Raw genomic sequence first — 18053 nt, 5'->3', positions numbered from 1 at the left:
ATCAGCTCCCGAAATCGGAACCGTGTATGCGGCTCCGGGTAAATAAGTTTATTCCGGCTCTGCGCGAGTTGCTCTCCTTAATAGGAAAAAATTGGGTGGCGAGGGAAATATTGAATTCCATTAGCAATTAGTGATTGGTAATTGGCTGCGCAGTAACTCTGAACCAACAGAGGATGATACAATTCAGCTAACTTCCTCGAACTCTTCGATCTTGCCATTTTTCACTTCTATCAGCTTATTAGATTCTTATGTTCTTCGATGCTGCTTGTGTCATCTCAATTGCGACTTTGAAGAATTCTAAACTGAAGAATCTTCGTCCGCAATGGGCCGGCTTACGAGATCGAGAGAAGAAAGCGAAGAACTGGAAAACGTTGCCGAGTAACCGGCGATCGCGCGAATCCGGCGCGCGCCTCGTAAATTTCGCGCGTGCATCGAAGGATATAGTCGCCGTAGGATATATAGTCGCCGAAGGATTTACAGAACGCCAGACAGACGTATGGATAAACAGACAACGCTCGTCCGCACCTCGTGAACACCGCGAAGATGTTTGAGGTTCGGGGAATACTCGCGTCTCGCTTTTAAAAGTTTCACTGTTATTGTTGGTCCCGGGCCAACCTAAGTAATGCTCGGCCGGGACGCAAATACATCATCCCCCACCGTCGCGGCTGCCCGCCATTTCTGACGCGACTTCAAATTCTCCTTTTCAACCCATTCATCTCGGGGGACCGGATCCACCGGTGCCGATTGAATTATTCCGGTTGCATTCGACCGGTTATGTTATCTGGTCTACTATATGTGACGTGGATGTTTGTACATTTATTTTATTGTTCACGAATTCAGCGGGTTGTTTGATTTAACGCGATATTTTGGAGAATATTAAATGAATTTTCACTTGAATCTTATTTTTCGTATACGAAATACTGCATTGCGAATAAATTACTTAATTACTCAAACAGCAACAGGTCTGTGTACATTCTGAACGAAGGTTGTTGTTTGAATCCGAGATTGTTTGATTACTTCACGGGGATATTTATTGAATCTCTTTGTGTAACGTTGGGAAGCGAATATTATTGCAAATGAGTTTGTCATAATTTCCTGGGAATAATGTTTGTAACGCTCGCAGAGCGACGTACCGGATGGCAAATACACGAGGAAAATTATTTGCAATTCCCACTGAATATGTTATTGGTTTCAAGCATTGATCATGCCGTTAATTGCTCGTAAATTACGGAGACGTACGATCGCAATCTAACCTGTGGCGCCAGCTGACGACAACTTTCTGGATCATGTATAGATAAAATGGCTTCTATTGCCACCTGTTTTACTGGTTGCAGCGGACGTTTCGCCTCGAGCACAGGAAAATACGTTTCAATATTCGTCGTCGCGTTTATTCTAAAATCCTGCAGCTTTATTCGATCGAAGATCTATAATCAAAAGAATCTACTAACTCTACTTACACTAACCGCAAGATCTTCGAAACCTTTTGAATGTTCTCCCGTCGCTTCGTATATTTTTGAAAAATGAAACAGTTCAACCTAGGAAGAAATCGAATACACATACTTTCTAATTTATACGGTGAACGACAGCTTCGGGAAGATTGAACGTAACTTTTAAGCGCGAATTCTAACACCGGAAACGTTCGATACCGCGATGGCTCGCCTAATTGACTTTCGCCGGCCAAACGAAGGTGTACGGGTTGTCTCGTTTAAGGAGGCACTGGGAAATAGCGACACTACGACCGGTGGCTTACGTAAATAAATAAATCTCTTATGTATGAGAAGGATTTCAGTTAAGTAGTACAGTCCGTAAGCACGCATTATAGAGAATGCGGCTGTGAAAAGAATCCAAGGTGAAACGCGAAGAGTCATCGTCGCCGCGTGTTGTTACGACCCTTAATCTGCGGCTGACAACGCGCCATAATCATTTCCTGGGGCCAGGGAATCCCATCAATCGGCAGTAATCGCGCTTAACTAATTTCCGTCGTGTCACTTGTTTTTGAAATTGGAACAGCGATCGAACTGAATGACTAAACATTGCTTCCACGAAGTCTTTATTCAGCCAAGGATCTATAACGAGATCTCTTCGAAACATTGAAAATTTTCAGACTACGACTTCAAGGTTAACGATCGTATCATAGAAATATATTCTTCGTGTATTTATCGAGTGTTGAAATAATACAAAACAATTGTAAATAATATCAAATCCATCTTCTCAATTTCGACCAGCACAAATTCGAAATTTGTTATAGGAACAAGAAGCCTTTAAAGAAATCAGATGATCAACGCTTCCCTGAAAATCGAAGGAACAATCGATTCTCCAGTCTGTTAAAGACAAAACTCACTTCGCGAGAGCAGGTTGTCCGACTAGACTGGCCGTCAGCAAAACACGGAAGTAGAGAAACCAGGGCAAAAACTGACACCGCCGCTCGGTTAATATGAATATCGGTTGCACGCGGATAATCTGATGAAACTGTTACAATTAGTTGCGAAAGCGCGCGCGGAGATGCGTGCGGTTTCACCACGCATTGTCAAACGTCGCTTTTTCTGGGCGCACCAGTTTCTGCGTGCCACCTGCCTAGAAACGCCTATTGGATCCAAGGCATGCCGAAGATTTACAGTTTCCTTCGGCGCGTTTGCAAGTCTGATCTCAATGACTCCGGGTGTCGGGAAAGGCCGAATCGCAATGAACCGCCGCTGCCCGTACTTGGCGGAGACGAACGTTTTCTAACCGAACGTGTTTCGCGCCTCCGATGCATTTTAATCAGTCATAACGGATGATTATGCAAGGGTGGAGGTTGTGCAACGAGGATTTACAGTCTCGCAGTCGATACTATGCTAACGAGCTTACGCTCGATTAAGAGGGGTTCCGGCGTTACGAAAATTCAGCCTCGAGGAACCATCGATCGTTTCGATCTAATCGCGTTCCGCAGCAATTTTTCCCGCTCCTTTTACACTGTCGTCGAAGATTATTGTACGCTGGTATATTCGAAGCAACCGGGATCCGTTTGGATGCTAATTACGCTGACTCGAGATGCAAAGGAGAGTAATTTCTTGGGCGTTCGATGCTTAGGTCTTTAAACTGGAGGTGTTACCGTTGGTTCGGAGATGGAAATGAATGAATTAAGGGCGACAGAATGGATGCAAAGTTTCAGAGGGAACGTTTGTTCGTCCCACCGCGAGTACACGATGGTATACAGCCGCGCTGTGCCTTCTGATTGGCGGAATACTATGGCAACACCTATTTTCCCAATTGGAAGTGGTGATAGAAGAGTAGGCGGTGTAACTAAAGTGAGACGATAAGTGAGAGATAAAACGTAGACGGATTTTCAACATCGATGTCGTTATTTACCGACATTGTAATGTTCTGCGAATGTTACGAGACCATAGAGGTGTCTGTTTTACAACTTATTTTTCAGCGAAGATTCTAAAGCTGCGATCTACCCGAATTTCACAAAGAAATCAGTAAGAAGCTACGGTTAACAACTTCAATATGAATTTTCGATAGTAATTTACCGCCATTACAAGAACATTTTCCAGACAAAACATGATTCTCGTTAAATCATAAATATTTAAACATTCCACTGACCAACCAACCGTATCAACGCATTTCAACACAATTGCCTCTAACTTAATGAAAGCTGTCGCAGCGAAAATACACCCCGCGTACGCCCAACTTCTTTTAATTAATAAGGAATAAAAGACACGCGGTCCACGCATCGCCAGGACAAAGCAAAGAAACCGCAACGGAGCAGACGTGCGACAAAGAGATCACGAGGAAAAAGTACGCGGCAAGGTCGCGGCGGGGACGCGAGGGGTACGGTCGATGAGGCCTAAAACCGTAGAAATTCGCATAATACATGTCGCATTGGCTTCCTTATAAAGCTTCCGGTTTTCAATACCAAGGTCCGCAGTGCTGGAAGAAGCATCGAGGAACAGACCACGGCTGCTTCTTCCGCGCGTCCACCCCTTACTTGGTCCCCCGGCCCCGACGCGAGACCCGAATTTCGCGGTTCGTGTTCGCAGTGAAAGTTCAGTGAACCGCGGGCAAGCCCGAAAAGAGGAAGGGAACCGCCGAGAAGCCGATAACATCGGTTTCGTTGCAAAAGCCCGGCCCCGGCTCGGAAAAATCGCGCGTACACGATCTCGCCGTGTCTCGTTATTAGCGTTCCTGTGCGTATCTGCGAGGAAAACGTTGCGACACCGAGAACTGGTAGGCCTGGAATTATTGTGAGGGATAATTGCTGGAAGAGGAGAGTTTCAAGCAGAGAATAGAGAAGGAGAGATCGGTTCAACGAGGGAAGTTTGAAGGAGAGATCGAAAAGATCGGCTTCGAGATGGCCCTTGCGCGAGCGCTGCTCGTCATCGTAGGAATGATTTGCGCGTGCACCTGCGGCGGACGGACGGAATGCGGAAATCACGCGGAGATCTCGCTGCTGACCAGCGTGCACGACGATCCCTCCTGCAGGAAGTTGTCGCCCAAAGGCGTCCTGCTCTACGAAGCCGCGAAATTCCTCGCCGAGGCTCACAACAATAAGTCTGCCGGATACGATATCGGTAAACGAATCGGAGTTTTTCTTTCATTCTTCGCGCTCGGCCTCGATAGGATCGAACGATACCGCGGAGGGGAATCGATGCCAAGGGAAAATAGTACGCCACGATAATTGTTCGAGTTGTACGAGATCCTTTTGTTGTTTGAACTTCTAACTGGAATTTTATAATTGCTTCGGAATATGAATCTGCGATCGGAGATTCGGTTGTACTTTAGAAATAGAAGGGAATTCGAATGCTTCGGTAGAGTGTAGTACAAACGACGATTACCGAGAATTTGTTAGATGTCGATTTATCATTCGCGAGACTAGGTCTACTGTTCGAAGTTTCGTGTTTCAATGAAATCCGAGGCTACGAAACATTTTAAATTTGACGTTACGGAGTAAGTTTTAATCGGTCTTCCGAGGCGGTAGAAGTTTCTCGCGTTAATTAAGGGTCGATCGTGAATTCTTTCTTCCTTCTCGTAGAAATGGCCGTTCTGGACACGTGCGGCAGCATCGCTGGCGCCTTGAAAGCGGGGATGAAGGCTCTCGTTGGGGCAGACACCAACTGCTTGCAAGCTCCTCACTATTTAGGTAATCGCCCTCGTCGGGTAACATTGTAGTGCGCTTGAATATTACTAGGGTGCAATATTCTTGAAGAATTCTGCAAGCATTCAATTACTCCGTACAACCAGAAGCGACTTCCGCGGAGCTGAATCAGTAATTTTCTAAACGACAGAGTCCACTTAATTTCCTTAATCGATCGTGCGTGTTAGAATTGAATTAGATTCCCTTTTACCGAGGTTCGCCTTCCACCCTGTATCGAACTGACACCGTTTCGCAGGAATTATTGGGCCGGACACTGCGACAAATGCGGAAGCCGTACACAAGATAACCTCAGTGCTGAAAGTGCCGCATATCGTGAGGCGGCAATCGAATTCTCCGTTCCTTCATCATCTCGCCAAGGAATCCGATTCTTATATCGTTCAGGTAATCATTTGCAAACCTTTCGTCTGTCTAATATTGTACAGAAACATCGGGCTCGTCCAATAATCATCGGTAAACCGCGAGAGCTCCTACAAATGTAGACTTCAGCGAAGGGAATGAAAGAAATGTTGCGTCTATCGTGAATGTTTCCAGTGAACCAAGAGGAAAATCGAACTTTGTTCAATCAGTAACATTGTTAATGTTTAACACGATCACACCGCGCAGTAATTTCCACTCAAAATTGATAAAAATATTGAAACGGTCAATAAGTCAATTAATTCTCAATTATATGGCAATGTTTTCTAATTACCAAACCACTTGACGAGCCACATACTTGACGCTACACACCGTCTAATGAGCCAACACTGTCTAGTGTGATATCTTACTGTGAGCCACCGGTGGTACACACCGGCGCGAACGTGTTGAACAGAAATAAAATGATAGGCGCATTTCGTTGACTTTCCATCGAGTCTGAAATCAAATTCCCATGAACGCTGCCGAGGCTTCGTTTAACTTCACTTTATCTCGATTCGTATTACCTAATTATGTCTGAGTTTCCACCCTCGGTTACGTATTTCCGTTGAACATTAACGTCTTCTTTACACGGTACCTTTTTATCCGATCATCTTTACGACGCCGGTCGTGACGTTCGTTAGAAATTAGCCGCGTTAGCACGTCCGGATTTTCTGTCCCAGGGAACGCTGAAGGTCGCGGAGCAACTCAAGTGGAAGTCGTTCTCGTTGGTGGTGAACGCCGACGAAGAAGGCGATGACGACTCGCAAAACATCGCCAAAAAGCTGACAATGGGCGCCATCGATAAGGGTCTCTGCGTCTTGGTCCACGATGGCAACGACGACGGTGCGGATCGTTGTCCTCTTAATCTCCCGATAATTAATCACTGTTTCTCCTGTAGCCTGTAAACTTCGCGTCCCGGAGCTCGTCAGAGGCGATGGATTTCAAACTTCCTTCTCAGTTTCTGGCGAAAATTAATCACCGTTTTGAACGATGTTAATCTCGAATGTCTTTAAAACTGAACAGCGGGGCCAGAGAAAGTTGTTGCTGATAATTTCGAATTTTTCCATGACTGAGACACGATCTCCGAACCGTTGGTTCCTTCAGATTATTTTCTTTATAAGTCTTCGACTTCATCGCGTTTCTATTTCTCGAAGTATACTATAATTATTCAGTATTTTTCACTTTCGTGGGATCATCGGTAGTAATTTAGAAATAATTATCCGATGAAACAACGTTACCTAGCGTTAATCAATTCCTCGTTTAATCGTCTCGGATTGAAATCCAGATTTGACGTCGCACATCATTCACATTGGTAAGCCGACGGACGGATTCTTCAACAAAGCTGTGAACGCCACTATCCTGATAATCAGCGAGGGACACCTGGACGAGTACGTGAACCGTGTGAACTCAACGAACACTATAGTGCTCGTGGAAGATTCCAGGTAACGTTTACCTCTGATACTTCATTAGAATAAATCATCGCGTTATAACACGTACTCGACATCATTCATTCTTCGTTATAATATAATTGCTTGTCGCATTATATAATACGATGAACTAACATGATATTAATCGGAATGACAGCTGTAATTGGGTCATCCAGCCTGGCGCAGAAAAACCGAAATTTAACCCTCTTCGTAAATCGATATCGCGACTCTCGAGGTTTTCTTTGGCCTTAATGCCAACCTCGCCCTCACCCTCATCGTTCAATATGTCTGTCAATCGATTGCTCCATTGTTTCGGCAATCCTCGGTTTCCTATCTCTTTTCTCGCGAGACGATCCCTCTGGAAACCTCGCTAACCCCTCGATAAGTCAATTATGATCCCCTTTATGCTCGATGATAGGGGAAACTTCCGGGACCGATAGGAAACACCGGGAAAATGAAATCTAATCTAATCTATATCCAAGCCGAGCTTAACTAAGACGAAAAGTTACAAAACTGACGCTGGAACTACCAGATGCCTCGGAATCACCCATTCCTGAATACTTTTGTTACGATTATCGATAAAGTAATAGATCCTATGAATTCCTGGAGAAATTATTTCAGTAAAACGGAGACTAAATTACGAGTGATCGAAGTCTCGGGGTTTCTATGGAAACATTTTGTAATGTCAACTGGTTTACTGTTAGTGATACGGAAGACCTAGCGTTAAACGAAATTAGAATTCGAGCATTTCAAGCAAGATGAAGAAAATAATCGCTTCGATGAATCACAACTTTCGAAGTTTCTCTTCGAATTAAGTTTGTGAAACCAGCTTGTGAAATCCGTCTATTAAAAAGAGCGACGGTTCTATGCAAAACACCCGCATTCTCGATTTTCGTATGAACCTCCGATTTCATATAAGAATGTCAGTGTTTTTTTCAAAATCTAATAGGCACTTTGCCTTTATTGGAAAATACGAGTGCCCGTTTACTTGAAAGGCCAACGATTAATCGATTCCACAAACATGTAATGACAAGTTCGTCCTCGATCGATCATTCCACGCGAATCTTGTGTATAAATACGAACGTTGATGGACGCCGTTGATAGCCGTTGATAGACGTCGATTAAATCGATCCAGACGGCTTTATCGTTCGATCTCCGTTTCGTTATACCCTCGGTAGCGGCGTATCCTAACGGCAGGATCGATCCGTTACGTAACAATCGACGGTTAATACCATCATCCTCGCACGCGACAATGGATAACGTCTGTTCGATTAACGCGTGACTCACCGCGCCAGCAAAACAGAAAATATTCCTCGGCGTGCCGCGTAAAAAGACGCAAACCAACGGGCCCAATCGTCCAACGGTTCGAAATGAACGTTCGAAGTGTCTTTTTATTTCAAAATGTTTATTCTGTAATCGTTGAAATGAACGCTTTCAATCGTCTACAAACTGTACGAACAGCTGTACAATCAATATTAACAAATAATTCCAATTAATCCGTGGTTACCGATAAAACACTCACAGGCTAAAGCGACTAACGCAACCATTCGAATTTTCTCCCGATTTCAACGCGAGGAAATGATTTAAATGGTGCTCGACACGTTCGATTCCATCAAATTTATCTATAGCTAATTTCGCGAAGTTAATTACTTCGGCAAGTCGGTTTTACTTTGCTCGTAAATCGCGACACGTAATCCGCGGTTCGATTTTCTGCGCCGGTATCAGGAAACATTTCATTCAAGGGACGGCGGGAGGGGAGGAGGGGAAAAAAGCGCAACAACGGGTAGAATCAGAACAATGAATCATCGATTTCCTATTGGCTCGCGAGCCGGATTGAAAATCGAAAGCCGTACATAACAATTTGTAACAGAGTTACGATATGCATCGCGGGCTCGTTTTTATTGTTTCGGAGAATATGATCGGGGATTACGATCAAGGCTGCTCCAGATCGGTTTCTAAAAAACCGCGGGAAAAAACCGGGGTCCTTGTACTAGACGGAATATACAATGCGGGATAGAAGTGCTGGCGTTGTAGAATTTTATGGTTGTTTCCACATTGTTGCGTCCATACTTGCGAAACCGGAATTTTATCAACATTAGCTATTCCGTTTCTATTAATATGAATTACAGTATTCTCCTGAAAATTCTATTTAAATGTCAAAAGCGACCATCTTCTTGATGATTACGAAAGTTGTTTCTTCTAATCATCTTCGAAAAGAGTGACGTTTCTTATATTTGAGAATTTAATTCACCAGTTATCAACACCAAGAGAGTGCAACCTTCATTATTTTCGTTTAATGCTTGATTAAATACTTGTGTCCTTCGCAATAAAAGAAATTAATGAGAGCGTAACGGCGCAAAATCGCTCGATCCTTGTCGCGGCGCCTCGTAAAAGGCAAAAATCGTTCCGGGGAACGGTGCATTAATTTCGCAATGTCTTCCAAACGATCCGATGGCGAACCAGAAAAATATCGATGCATAACAATGTTTTTTCAAAGATCTCCCGCGATTAATATCAGCCGGAGCTCGTAAATCTTTCCGGACGGGCCGACCGTTTGTGTTTTACTCGTCGCCGTGTATTCCATCGCGACGTTTCTAATACATGACACGCGATGGTAACTTAATTGCAGACTAAAGTAAATTTTCGGAAATCGTAAGTCTCGACTTTCCTTTGTCGCGTTGTGTTTGCAGCTGGAACACTGATCTACTCGATCGCTTGATAAAGACACTTATGAAGCAAGGATTATTTTCAATTGTTCCACTCTTTAGGCTGCTGGGAAATCATTCAGTTGAAAAATTGAGAAGTTTCGACTTTGAAGAATACAATTTGCAACATCCGTGTTGCAATAGTGGCTGGTAGAATTGTTAACATTGTAAGAAGCAATGAAGTACATTGATGAAGATCAACGGAATTCAATGGAATCTCATGTTCTATGCATCTTCGAAGTTTTGATCGAACTTTGGATTATATTTATCTCTGAGATGATCAATTTTTCCGAACAATCGCGCGCCGATCCATAGGCAATTATTGACCACCCCGTACAATGGTCGATGAATATTAATTCCACCTGTTTTGCATTCCGCGCGGTTCACCTTCGTTAATTGGATCCATCAGACATATCTTAATCATGTCCTGCAGAAGTATAATTGCGCCGCGATTTACATCACGTTGCAACTATTTTGTGCGAACCGTTGAAACGCGGTCGTGCTGAAATACTGTAACTAGCGAGCTAATTTGAAAAAGTAACTAGGTATGGTGCGCGCGATTCTATCTGTACGCAACGGATCGTGATTATGTATTGGGATCAACATTCAGACAGATCATCGTCGGTTTCTATGCCTTCAGATGCTCGGGTCGTCCGTACGAACGTATTCGCATAGATCGCAACGTAAATATTAATGATCTACAGTAGAATTGCGTTTAAACGTCAAGAATATTCGCTCGCTAATTGAAGTAATCGTGCTCGATAATTGCCTGGAATACGATTTCTTCAAAAATAGCGTTTTAATAACCTTCAATTGTCCGAAGGAAAAAATTATCTTCGTTCCTGGAAATATAATTTATTAATTGCCAAGATAAAAGTGTGCGATTTCCATCATTTTGACATACTCGGTCCGATGTAGAACGAGAAAACCCGTTTCACAAACCGCGTATTACACCCTGTGCCAATAATTGTCACTGTCATCGCGTGAAACACTATATTTCCCAACATACGTCCGCATGAATGAATTTCCTGTGAATTTATTGGTGCATTATCGATGTCATTTCTTTCTGGTAAATGCTCTCTTAGATTACGCCATAGGGACTAATCTGAATAATAAAAAGACACCGCAATCTCAGCATGCGATATCGACAAGCCCAGCACATTAGCTAATACTCGAATATCCCTGTAATTAGGCTTGAAATTTTATTTTCTAATTAACAACTCGTAATTACGGGTTCGGCCGTCCGCGTAAAACGACTCCATTGATAGACGCCATTTCACCGATAATAAAATGATATTCACCGCTATAGTTCACTGTCGTTCCACCGCCGGCATTAACATAGTACATGCTCCATCTGTGTGATATATTTCAATTCAACCTAGTCGTTAAACGCTGCCTACTATTATTCATGAAAACACGTTCAATCTTGTAATTACTGCTCCCTCGTATAATACAGACGGTAATAGAAGTATCGGTGGCTATGCACGCGAACGGTAAGTATACGCGATTAACCGGAGTTCATTGGTACATACACATCGCGAACGCCGTTATCTGAACGTCGAATCCGTTGCAATTGAAAATCCCCCCCGTGCCGCATCCGTCGCTTTTCAACCAATGAGATCACCTTCTTCCCCAGATCCGTAACCGGCAATATCATCTTTCAATTAAATCTCGGCATTTTTTTTTTCATGTTTCCTGCGAGCGGGTACCTATTCGAAACGTTGCAAAATCGCGGCTGCCTGAGATACGGCTCATTGAATGCGTTTAGAATTGTAAATTCTATCGAAGGTTCGAAATAAGAAAAGCGGAATTCCCTCTCGAGTAAATTTATAATTAAACATTCGATTCCGGTGTAATCGGCCACCGAAATTTTGAATCTCGAAATACCGAGACCGATCCGCATATTCATTTCGCCATCGCGTTACACCAGGCAGAAGGAAAATTGTAAGAAATCATGTTACGTGGATTAATTTGTGTTTAATTGATGGTGGATCTAGGCATCAGTTCCCCGCAGGCATGCGGGTTTTATCGTTCTCCGATCGGTATCAGCTCGATCTACATGAAGTTTTCATTACGATCGTTCTACCGACGCCTCGTTTTTTCCGCTGCTCGCCGGCGGAAACGTCGGATTTTACATATTGAAACGCGCCGTTTCGCACGCTTCAGAAACGAATTCGCGGGACTGGAGGCGAGAGTCGAGAAATCAAAATGGTGGTCCAGCAAGGACAATGGAAAGTACGACGCCGAGGAGCTGAGGGAAGTCAGATGGCTCGAGGACGCGATAAACGTCTACGCGAAAGCATTAGACACGCTGTGGTGAGCATGATGATTTGATTACTCGTTAATCAGCACCCCCGCCCGCTCGCTCCCCGTAGAAAGTCCCGTGCAGGTCGAAGGGAAAAAGGTACGACGGATAAAGGAACGGACGAGTTTCCCCGATAAGATCGCTGCTAATAGACACGAATCACGCGTCCGTCCGAGAATATACATTGTAATTGATCGATGACGCGTATCGCGTTGCTTCGTCGATAAAATCGATCGTAAATCTAGGGATTAATGCGACAAAAAATCCTTCTCGTGACGCGCGTTACACGCTCGTTTATTTCGTTTAGTTTTTGCCAAGTGGTTTTCATTTATTTTTCTGTTCAATCTATACATCGATTCACGCTAGTCTTTATTTCCGACTCGACGTCGTTCGTTTCTCCACAATCGAGAAGACGAAACGGCTCGATTAATCCGCGCGGTGTACCAACGATCGATCAGTATGCAAAGTCCATAGGTGTACCGCTTCGTATACACAGTGATTATCGCGGGTAATTAGTGTGCGAATACCATGACATGAATTCACGCCGTTTCGTCGATATTAATGAAATCCACCGTTTACGTAACACGTGGCGTGAATAGTCGCTGAAAGAATGATTCTCATTAGAATTCTCCGAGCGGTAAGAATGATAAAAGTCCAGGGAATTGCTGGTGACTTGCCGATTAAGATCAAGGATGTACGGTTGACCATTTTATCAGGCGGATATTTCACCGGGATAAACGGCGCCGTGACAGTATAAAGGAACAATACTGAAATTGTTTTTACCATTCCCGCCGCAAAAACGCACCGCGTTATTTGCAAGATCCTAACAAGCTCGATAAGAATCTCCTCTCGATCGTTTCGTTATCTTCATCAGCGAACATTATAACCGTTTTTCACCTACAAGCTCCAGTTACAGCAACACTGAATCTACATTCCGAGCTATTCATCTCCATTATTTAGCCCGCCGTCTATAAAGTTACCATTCCTCTTCGAAACCCATCGAAAAGAAACTTCGTCGAGCTAAAGAGATATTTCCACTCCATTCTATTAGCTTGTTTAATTACCCATCTACGTTCTGCTTCTTCGCGTGCTTTCGAATACCAGAAGCGTCTACCCGATTCCATCCGCGCGTCGCTGGCTCGAAAAACAGATTCCTTCTACACCAAAGTATCCCGCCTTCCTTTCTCCCCGCGACGCGCGTGTCGCAAGAAAATCACCGTCGCGTAATTGGCCGGCAGCAAGAAGAAGAAATGCAAGAGCCCGGTGAATCCCATCGACTGGAACAACGTGCTGTCCAACGTCCTGGCGGAGTACACGAAGGAGTCGCAGTCCGACCCCATGTCCATGGTGATCTCGATAAAAACGAGAGCCGGCAGCCTGATGCACTTGGGCAGCGTGGTCGTCCAGAAGAACAAGGCGACGATGCACTGGGGCGACGACGACTCGAAGGACGACGACGACGACGACGATGACGACGAGGACGACGATGACGACAAGGACGATAACGTGATGCCGAATGTTTTCAAGAAACTGATCGCCAAGGAGAAAGGAACGCGCACAGGATGCGCCACCACTGCTAAAGAGATTAAAATGCTGCACGACGAGGACGACGACGCGGCGCAGGTTCTGGTGTCCGAGGTCGATAACAGCGAGTGGTGGACCATGGTTAGTTTATTGCTCATTAGTCGGATGACGGCTATTTAAACTTCTACCTGGAATCCCGGTAACGGGAAGCACTTTGGAAAAAGCCTAAGCAGCGTCTCTTTGGCGAACTTGACGCAGCTTTTTCAGCGTCGGTTAACGATTTCATGGAAAACGTTTATTTTCTCGTTTGATCGTATTTGTCGCTGCGTCATTGCCGTTGTTAATTACAACTGCCGCGCGCGTTAGCCGTGAATGTTTAAAATACGCTTCGGAGTGTCGCCGGCGGTCGCCATTTTGAAGAGAAAGGGACGCGAGTGCGTTCTGAATTTGAATTGGAATACGAACTTTTAAGGAATTACTGTATTTTAGTAACCGTTTGCCTGCCGATTAAAACGGATTCGATTAAAATTTCAATCAGCTGCTCCGTCTCGAAAACGAAAACTTTTCTTTAGCGAGCCTCCTTGTCGATTCGAAATCGCCAAACGAGAGCTGTTTAGGTACCGTTGGAAGGGAAAGCATCGAGGTTTCACTCTTCTGGTCCAATGAATGGCACGTTGGTGAACCGCAGGTTGGCACGGTGAGCGGCGTCGGGGTCGCCATGTTTGTCGTCGGCATTCTAGCCGTGTACGTGGTGTACACGAACATCCGAGGTCCATCGGCGCCGAAGAACGCTCGCATCGAGAGGGACACGAGCCTCAGGCGAGTGGGCAGCGACAGGGAACCACCTGTTCGTGCACAGAGGCACGCCCGTACTTTGCAGAGGAGGGACAGCAACAGGAGCATCAGGAGCACCATATCCGAGAAGAGCGTCTGAGGCAACCCCGACAAGGAGACCGCACGAGACATCGTCGACAACGTCTCTATCGAATCTGGCTAATCCGACGACCGATCTCAAATCAGTTCGAACACGTTTAACGCTTTGACTGCCACGTGATCCGAATTTCGCCGGCGACGTTTTATACGGAACCTGGGAAACTCATTCTCTTGGCGGTCTATCGAACGAACCGAATTCTCTTCGACTTGCGAGACGCAAGAAGGACAATAGAGCAGCCGCTACGGAGAATCTGAACGCATTCGAAACCGCGTAGAATTCTTTAACGCGTTTCTTTCGACCAAATCGAATTGCTATAGTTCACTCAATGAAACAATTATATGAAAACATTTCTATATTGTAAATAATGCTGCATAATGCAGTGACATTCAGTTGGATGAACGTGGAATAGTAATGCAATTCGATCAAATGATTTAATATCATATTTTTTCCATTTTGTGTATTTTCCTCTGCGAAATCGTGCGGCGTTCAACGTGTTAATGTAGTTGAGCGCTACAACGCGTCGCTGTTCGATTGTATATGTCGATACTCGGCTAGAGAATTTGAAGTAACGACATTCTTCGAAAAAATGAAGTTGGGTAGAATCACGTCGTCGATCTCGAATGTGTTCAGTTTGTTGATCAACTTGTTAACACGAATGTATTAGCTTGGTTAATGAAATTCCGATCGGTGTCCGTTCGGCGGTCAACGTGTTAAACGCAGCCCTGTTTTAGCGTCTTCCTCGGATCTGTTCGGTTCAGTTCGATTCGGAATGGTTTAGCAATGGAATTCGTATCGATAGGAATCAATGTAAACCGATCCGACTCGATTTCGATCTGATCCGAAGCGATTCAACGCGAATCGATTGAAATTGATCCGGCTCGCGGCGGTCTCGAGCGATCCGATTCGATTTACCTCGCGCTGAATCGAGTCAGTCCGAATTGAACTGGAGTAATTGAGTTGTATCTGAATAAAGTTCCGTTTAGTGCAATACAAATTGATTCGAATTGTTCCTGGTAGATTCAGTTCTGGTCGATTTCGTTCGAGATTGATTCCGTTTTGTTTGGTTCCGTTCCGTTCAGTTGGCCATAGGTTTGTTAAAAGAGCATTCGCGTGTTTTCTGTAGAAAAAAGACAAAATAGACGTGAAAAGTAACCGAAAAAAAAATGTGCAACATCTAGTCAACACACGATAAAGGAATCGCGAGAATTTCCGACATCGTCGACACTGATTGAACAACAAGCGTCGTTAATGAGAGGAAACAGTTCTGTAAAAACCTCCTCGCGATAGTTCTGTACATAAGTTACACGTTTCCGACGATGTTCGTGTACCAACGAATAATCCGCTATTTTTATTGAATAAACTGATAGCATAGCTCCAACCAAATACAGCTACCCGCAAGATTTCCTTCTTAGAAGCGACTGTGGACGTTGGAGAACGGTACATGCCTGTCGCACCGACGACTGTACGAATTTCTAATCTCCTGGAAAATGAATATTAAACACGACGGAACGCGGTGAATTATTTATTGATACACCCAGTCGATCCAAGATTGCAAGACACCGCGTAGAAGCGTTATTAAAGCCTAGATTACCATCTCTATGCATTTATAAAATTCAATCCAACTAACGACTTCTTCAAACTGAATATCTCAACGTTACCTTACTCGAAACTAAAAGAAACCCTCGATAGAATCTTCAACCCTAAATCAGTGAACAACACACTGTACGTTTGCGTACACATAAGAAATACAGAGAAAGTCTTGATAAAAGAAGAAAATGTATATCTGCATAAATAGAAGAAATACAAGAAAAAAACCGACAATTACACGAAAGTCGCACTGTCAGGATATCTATAAAAAAAGCTATGCATACATTAACAGTACAACTCGTCGTTAATTAAATCAACGAGGAAAAATCTATATCTGCATAAAGATGAAGAAAGTGCCGGGCAATTACACGAAACCGACGTTGTCCGTCACTCGCGAGATTTGTAAAAAGAATATATATATATACACATATATATTGACCGTACAACCACCGGTTGATTAATGATAATTGCCCGTAACACGTTCTTGGCCAGTAAATACGGCGTTCCCGGGAGCGTTCACGCGTAAGCCGGGCCGTTTATGCGAGAGCGGTAAATATGTGCGACGTGTACGAATGTACAACAGTCGCGCGGTAATAAATTCAATAAAGGCTATCCGCAGACGAGCCGAACCCGCGTAATGGTGCTCAATGAACGTCGAAGCTGTCGGATAGCAGTCCACGGGAGCCGGTGATGGATGACGATCGAACGGTCCACGGGAAACCCGGCTCGAAACGGCGTTCGTTGGTAACCGTGGCGATTTGCGAGAGTGCAGTTGCGTAACCGGGCCTGCATAATTCATGGACTAATTGGCGCGCGTTGCCAAAAGCTGCCGCTACTTCGGCTCATTCAGTTTTACTCGGTTCCTCAATGGGAATGTCGATCTTCCGGACGCAAATTGATCCGCCCCCCTTCGTCCTTTGCGTAGGTGTACCGGTATCGCAGTTCTTGTCGCGCGATACACGAGTCGCTCGGAAGCCATTGTTAAGTGAGAAAGCGGAAATCGAGAGAACTCTCGATTTCTGAGATTATACAATATACTCGGATAGAAAGAAGGGGTTCCTTGAATAAACGAGTAGATCGTTTAATAATTAGGAAGGATATCATTTATTCCATTGAAATTGAGGAAATTAGGGAATATCAGAAAATCGACTGGCTCCTGAGCGACTCGTATGGTATTAATGATTTGGAGGATAATTATCAACGCAACTAGATACATAGTGTTTATTAATTATTGCTATTGTTAATACTGTTACCGTTATTACTGTTCCCACTGTTATTACTGATTTCAATCGCAATTGTCGATCATTGGGAAGCTTTGCGCGTGAGTGGCATTCGAATAATGTCACCAGTCGTTTGTATCCTAGAACTTTATCTGCAGTGTAAACGAGAGGAAAATATAAAATATGGTATTGCTGTTGAAGTGTTTAGAAGTTGTTGCGTAGATTGTTCGATCGTGACGTAGGAAGCGGTATGTTGCAGAGGGGAGGGAGGTAGGGTATATAAAAATGGCGCTCGGGGAGTAAAGGACGCAGAATTAAGAGGATGAAAGGGTGACGACGCGATTGCCGCGGTTTATAGAATCGCCCTTGGGGTTTCTTCTCAATTCCGAGATTATCGGCGGCGAAACGAGACGTCCAAGTGACACTTCCGGCAACGAGGAAGCGCGCCCGCGTGTGCAACACAACCGACGCGCGGGGCGGCGTTGCCGCGGATGTGATAAATTAAGATTGTAAAATAGGGTTATGCACAGCGAGGAGTGACGACCAGACACCACCTATTGTTCTCGCCACTTGACCCAATCAGACGGTCAATCAAGGTTACGTAACACGCAAAATACTCGTCCGACGACGCCGCAGGGGGAGGGCCGTTCTTTGAATCGACGCTGGTCAATGCTGATTAATCGAACCGCGAATATTGCGAAGGAAAACAAGATTTTCCTCGTCGCGGAACGGTAAACCTTTATTCCTCGATTCCAAATGTTTCGTTAACGCTGAAACTACCGGACGCGTCAAAATGGCGCATTCCTGATGTCCACTTTTTT

General features: G+C 44.5%; 1 protein-coding gene across 1 annotated transcript; it reads left to right on the top strand.

Moving 5' to 3' along the window:
* The first annotated feature begins 3884 nt into the window (after positions 1–3884).
* LOC116424994 (uncharacterized) lies at positions 3885–17432 on the top strand. Its single transcript, XM_031972127.2, has 8 exons — positions 3885–4553; positions 5015–5122; positions 5373–5518; positions 6211–6373; positions 6816–6972; positions 11829–11978; positions 13206–13632; positions 14180–17432. The coding sequence occupies exons 1-8, from the start codon at positions 4334–4336 to the stop codon at positions 14423–14425; spliced, it is 1617 nt and encodes a 538-aa protein (XP_031827987.1). The 5' UTR covers positions 3885–4333; the 3' UTR covers positions 14426–17432.
* Positions 17433–18053: the final 621 nt, after the last annotated feature.

The sequence above is a fragment of the Nomia melanderi genome, chromosome 7 (genome assembly GCF_051020985.1).
Source record: "Nomia melanderi isolate GNS246 chromosome 7, iyNomMela1, whole genome shotgun sequence".
In the NCBI taxonomy this organism is placed as follows: domain Eukaryota; kingdom Metazoa; phylum Arthropoda; class Insecta; order Hymenoptera; family Halictidae; genus Nomia; species Nomia melanderi.
The sequence above is the reverse complement of the archived record's forward strand: the minus strand, read 5'-3'. Positions and strand labels throughout refer to the sequence as shown.

What these genes read in the sequence shown, in the direction of transcription:
- LOC116424994 (XM_031972127.2), top strand. Translation starts at nt 4,334, where the DNA reads ATGGCCCTTGCGCGAGCGCTGCTCGTCATCGTAGGAATGATTTGCGCG. An exon ending in GTGCTCGTGGAAGATTCCAG is followed by an intron (nt 6,973 to 11,828) that starts GTAACGTTTACC and finishes CGCACGCTTCAG; the next exon opens with AAACGAATTCGCGGGACTGG. An exon ending in ACAGCGAGTGGTGGACCATG is followed by an intron (nt 13,633 to 14,179) that starts GTTAGTTTATTG and finishes GGTGAACCGCAG; the next exon opens with GTTGGCACGGTGAGCGGCGT.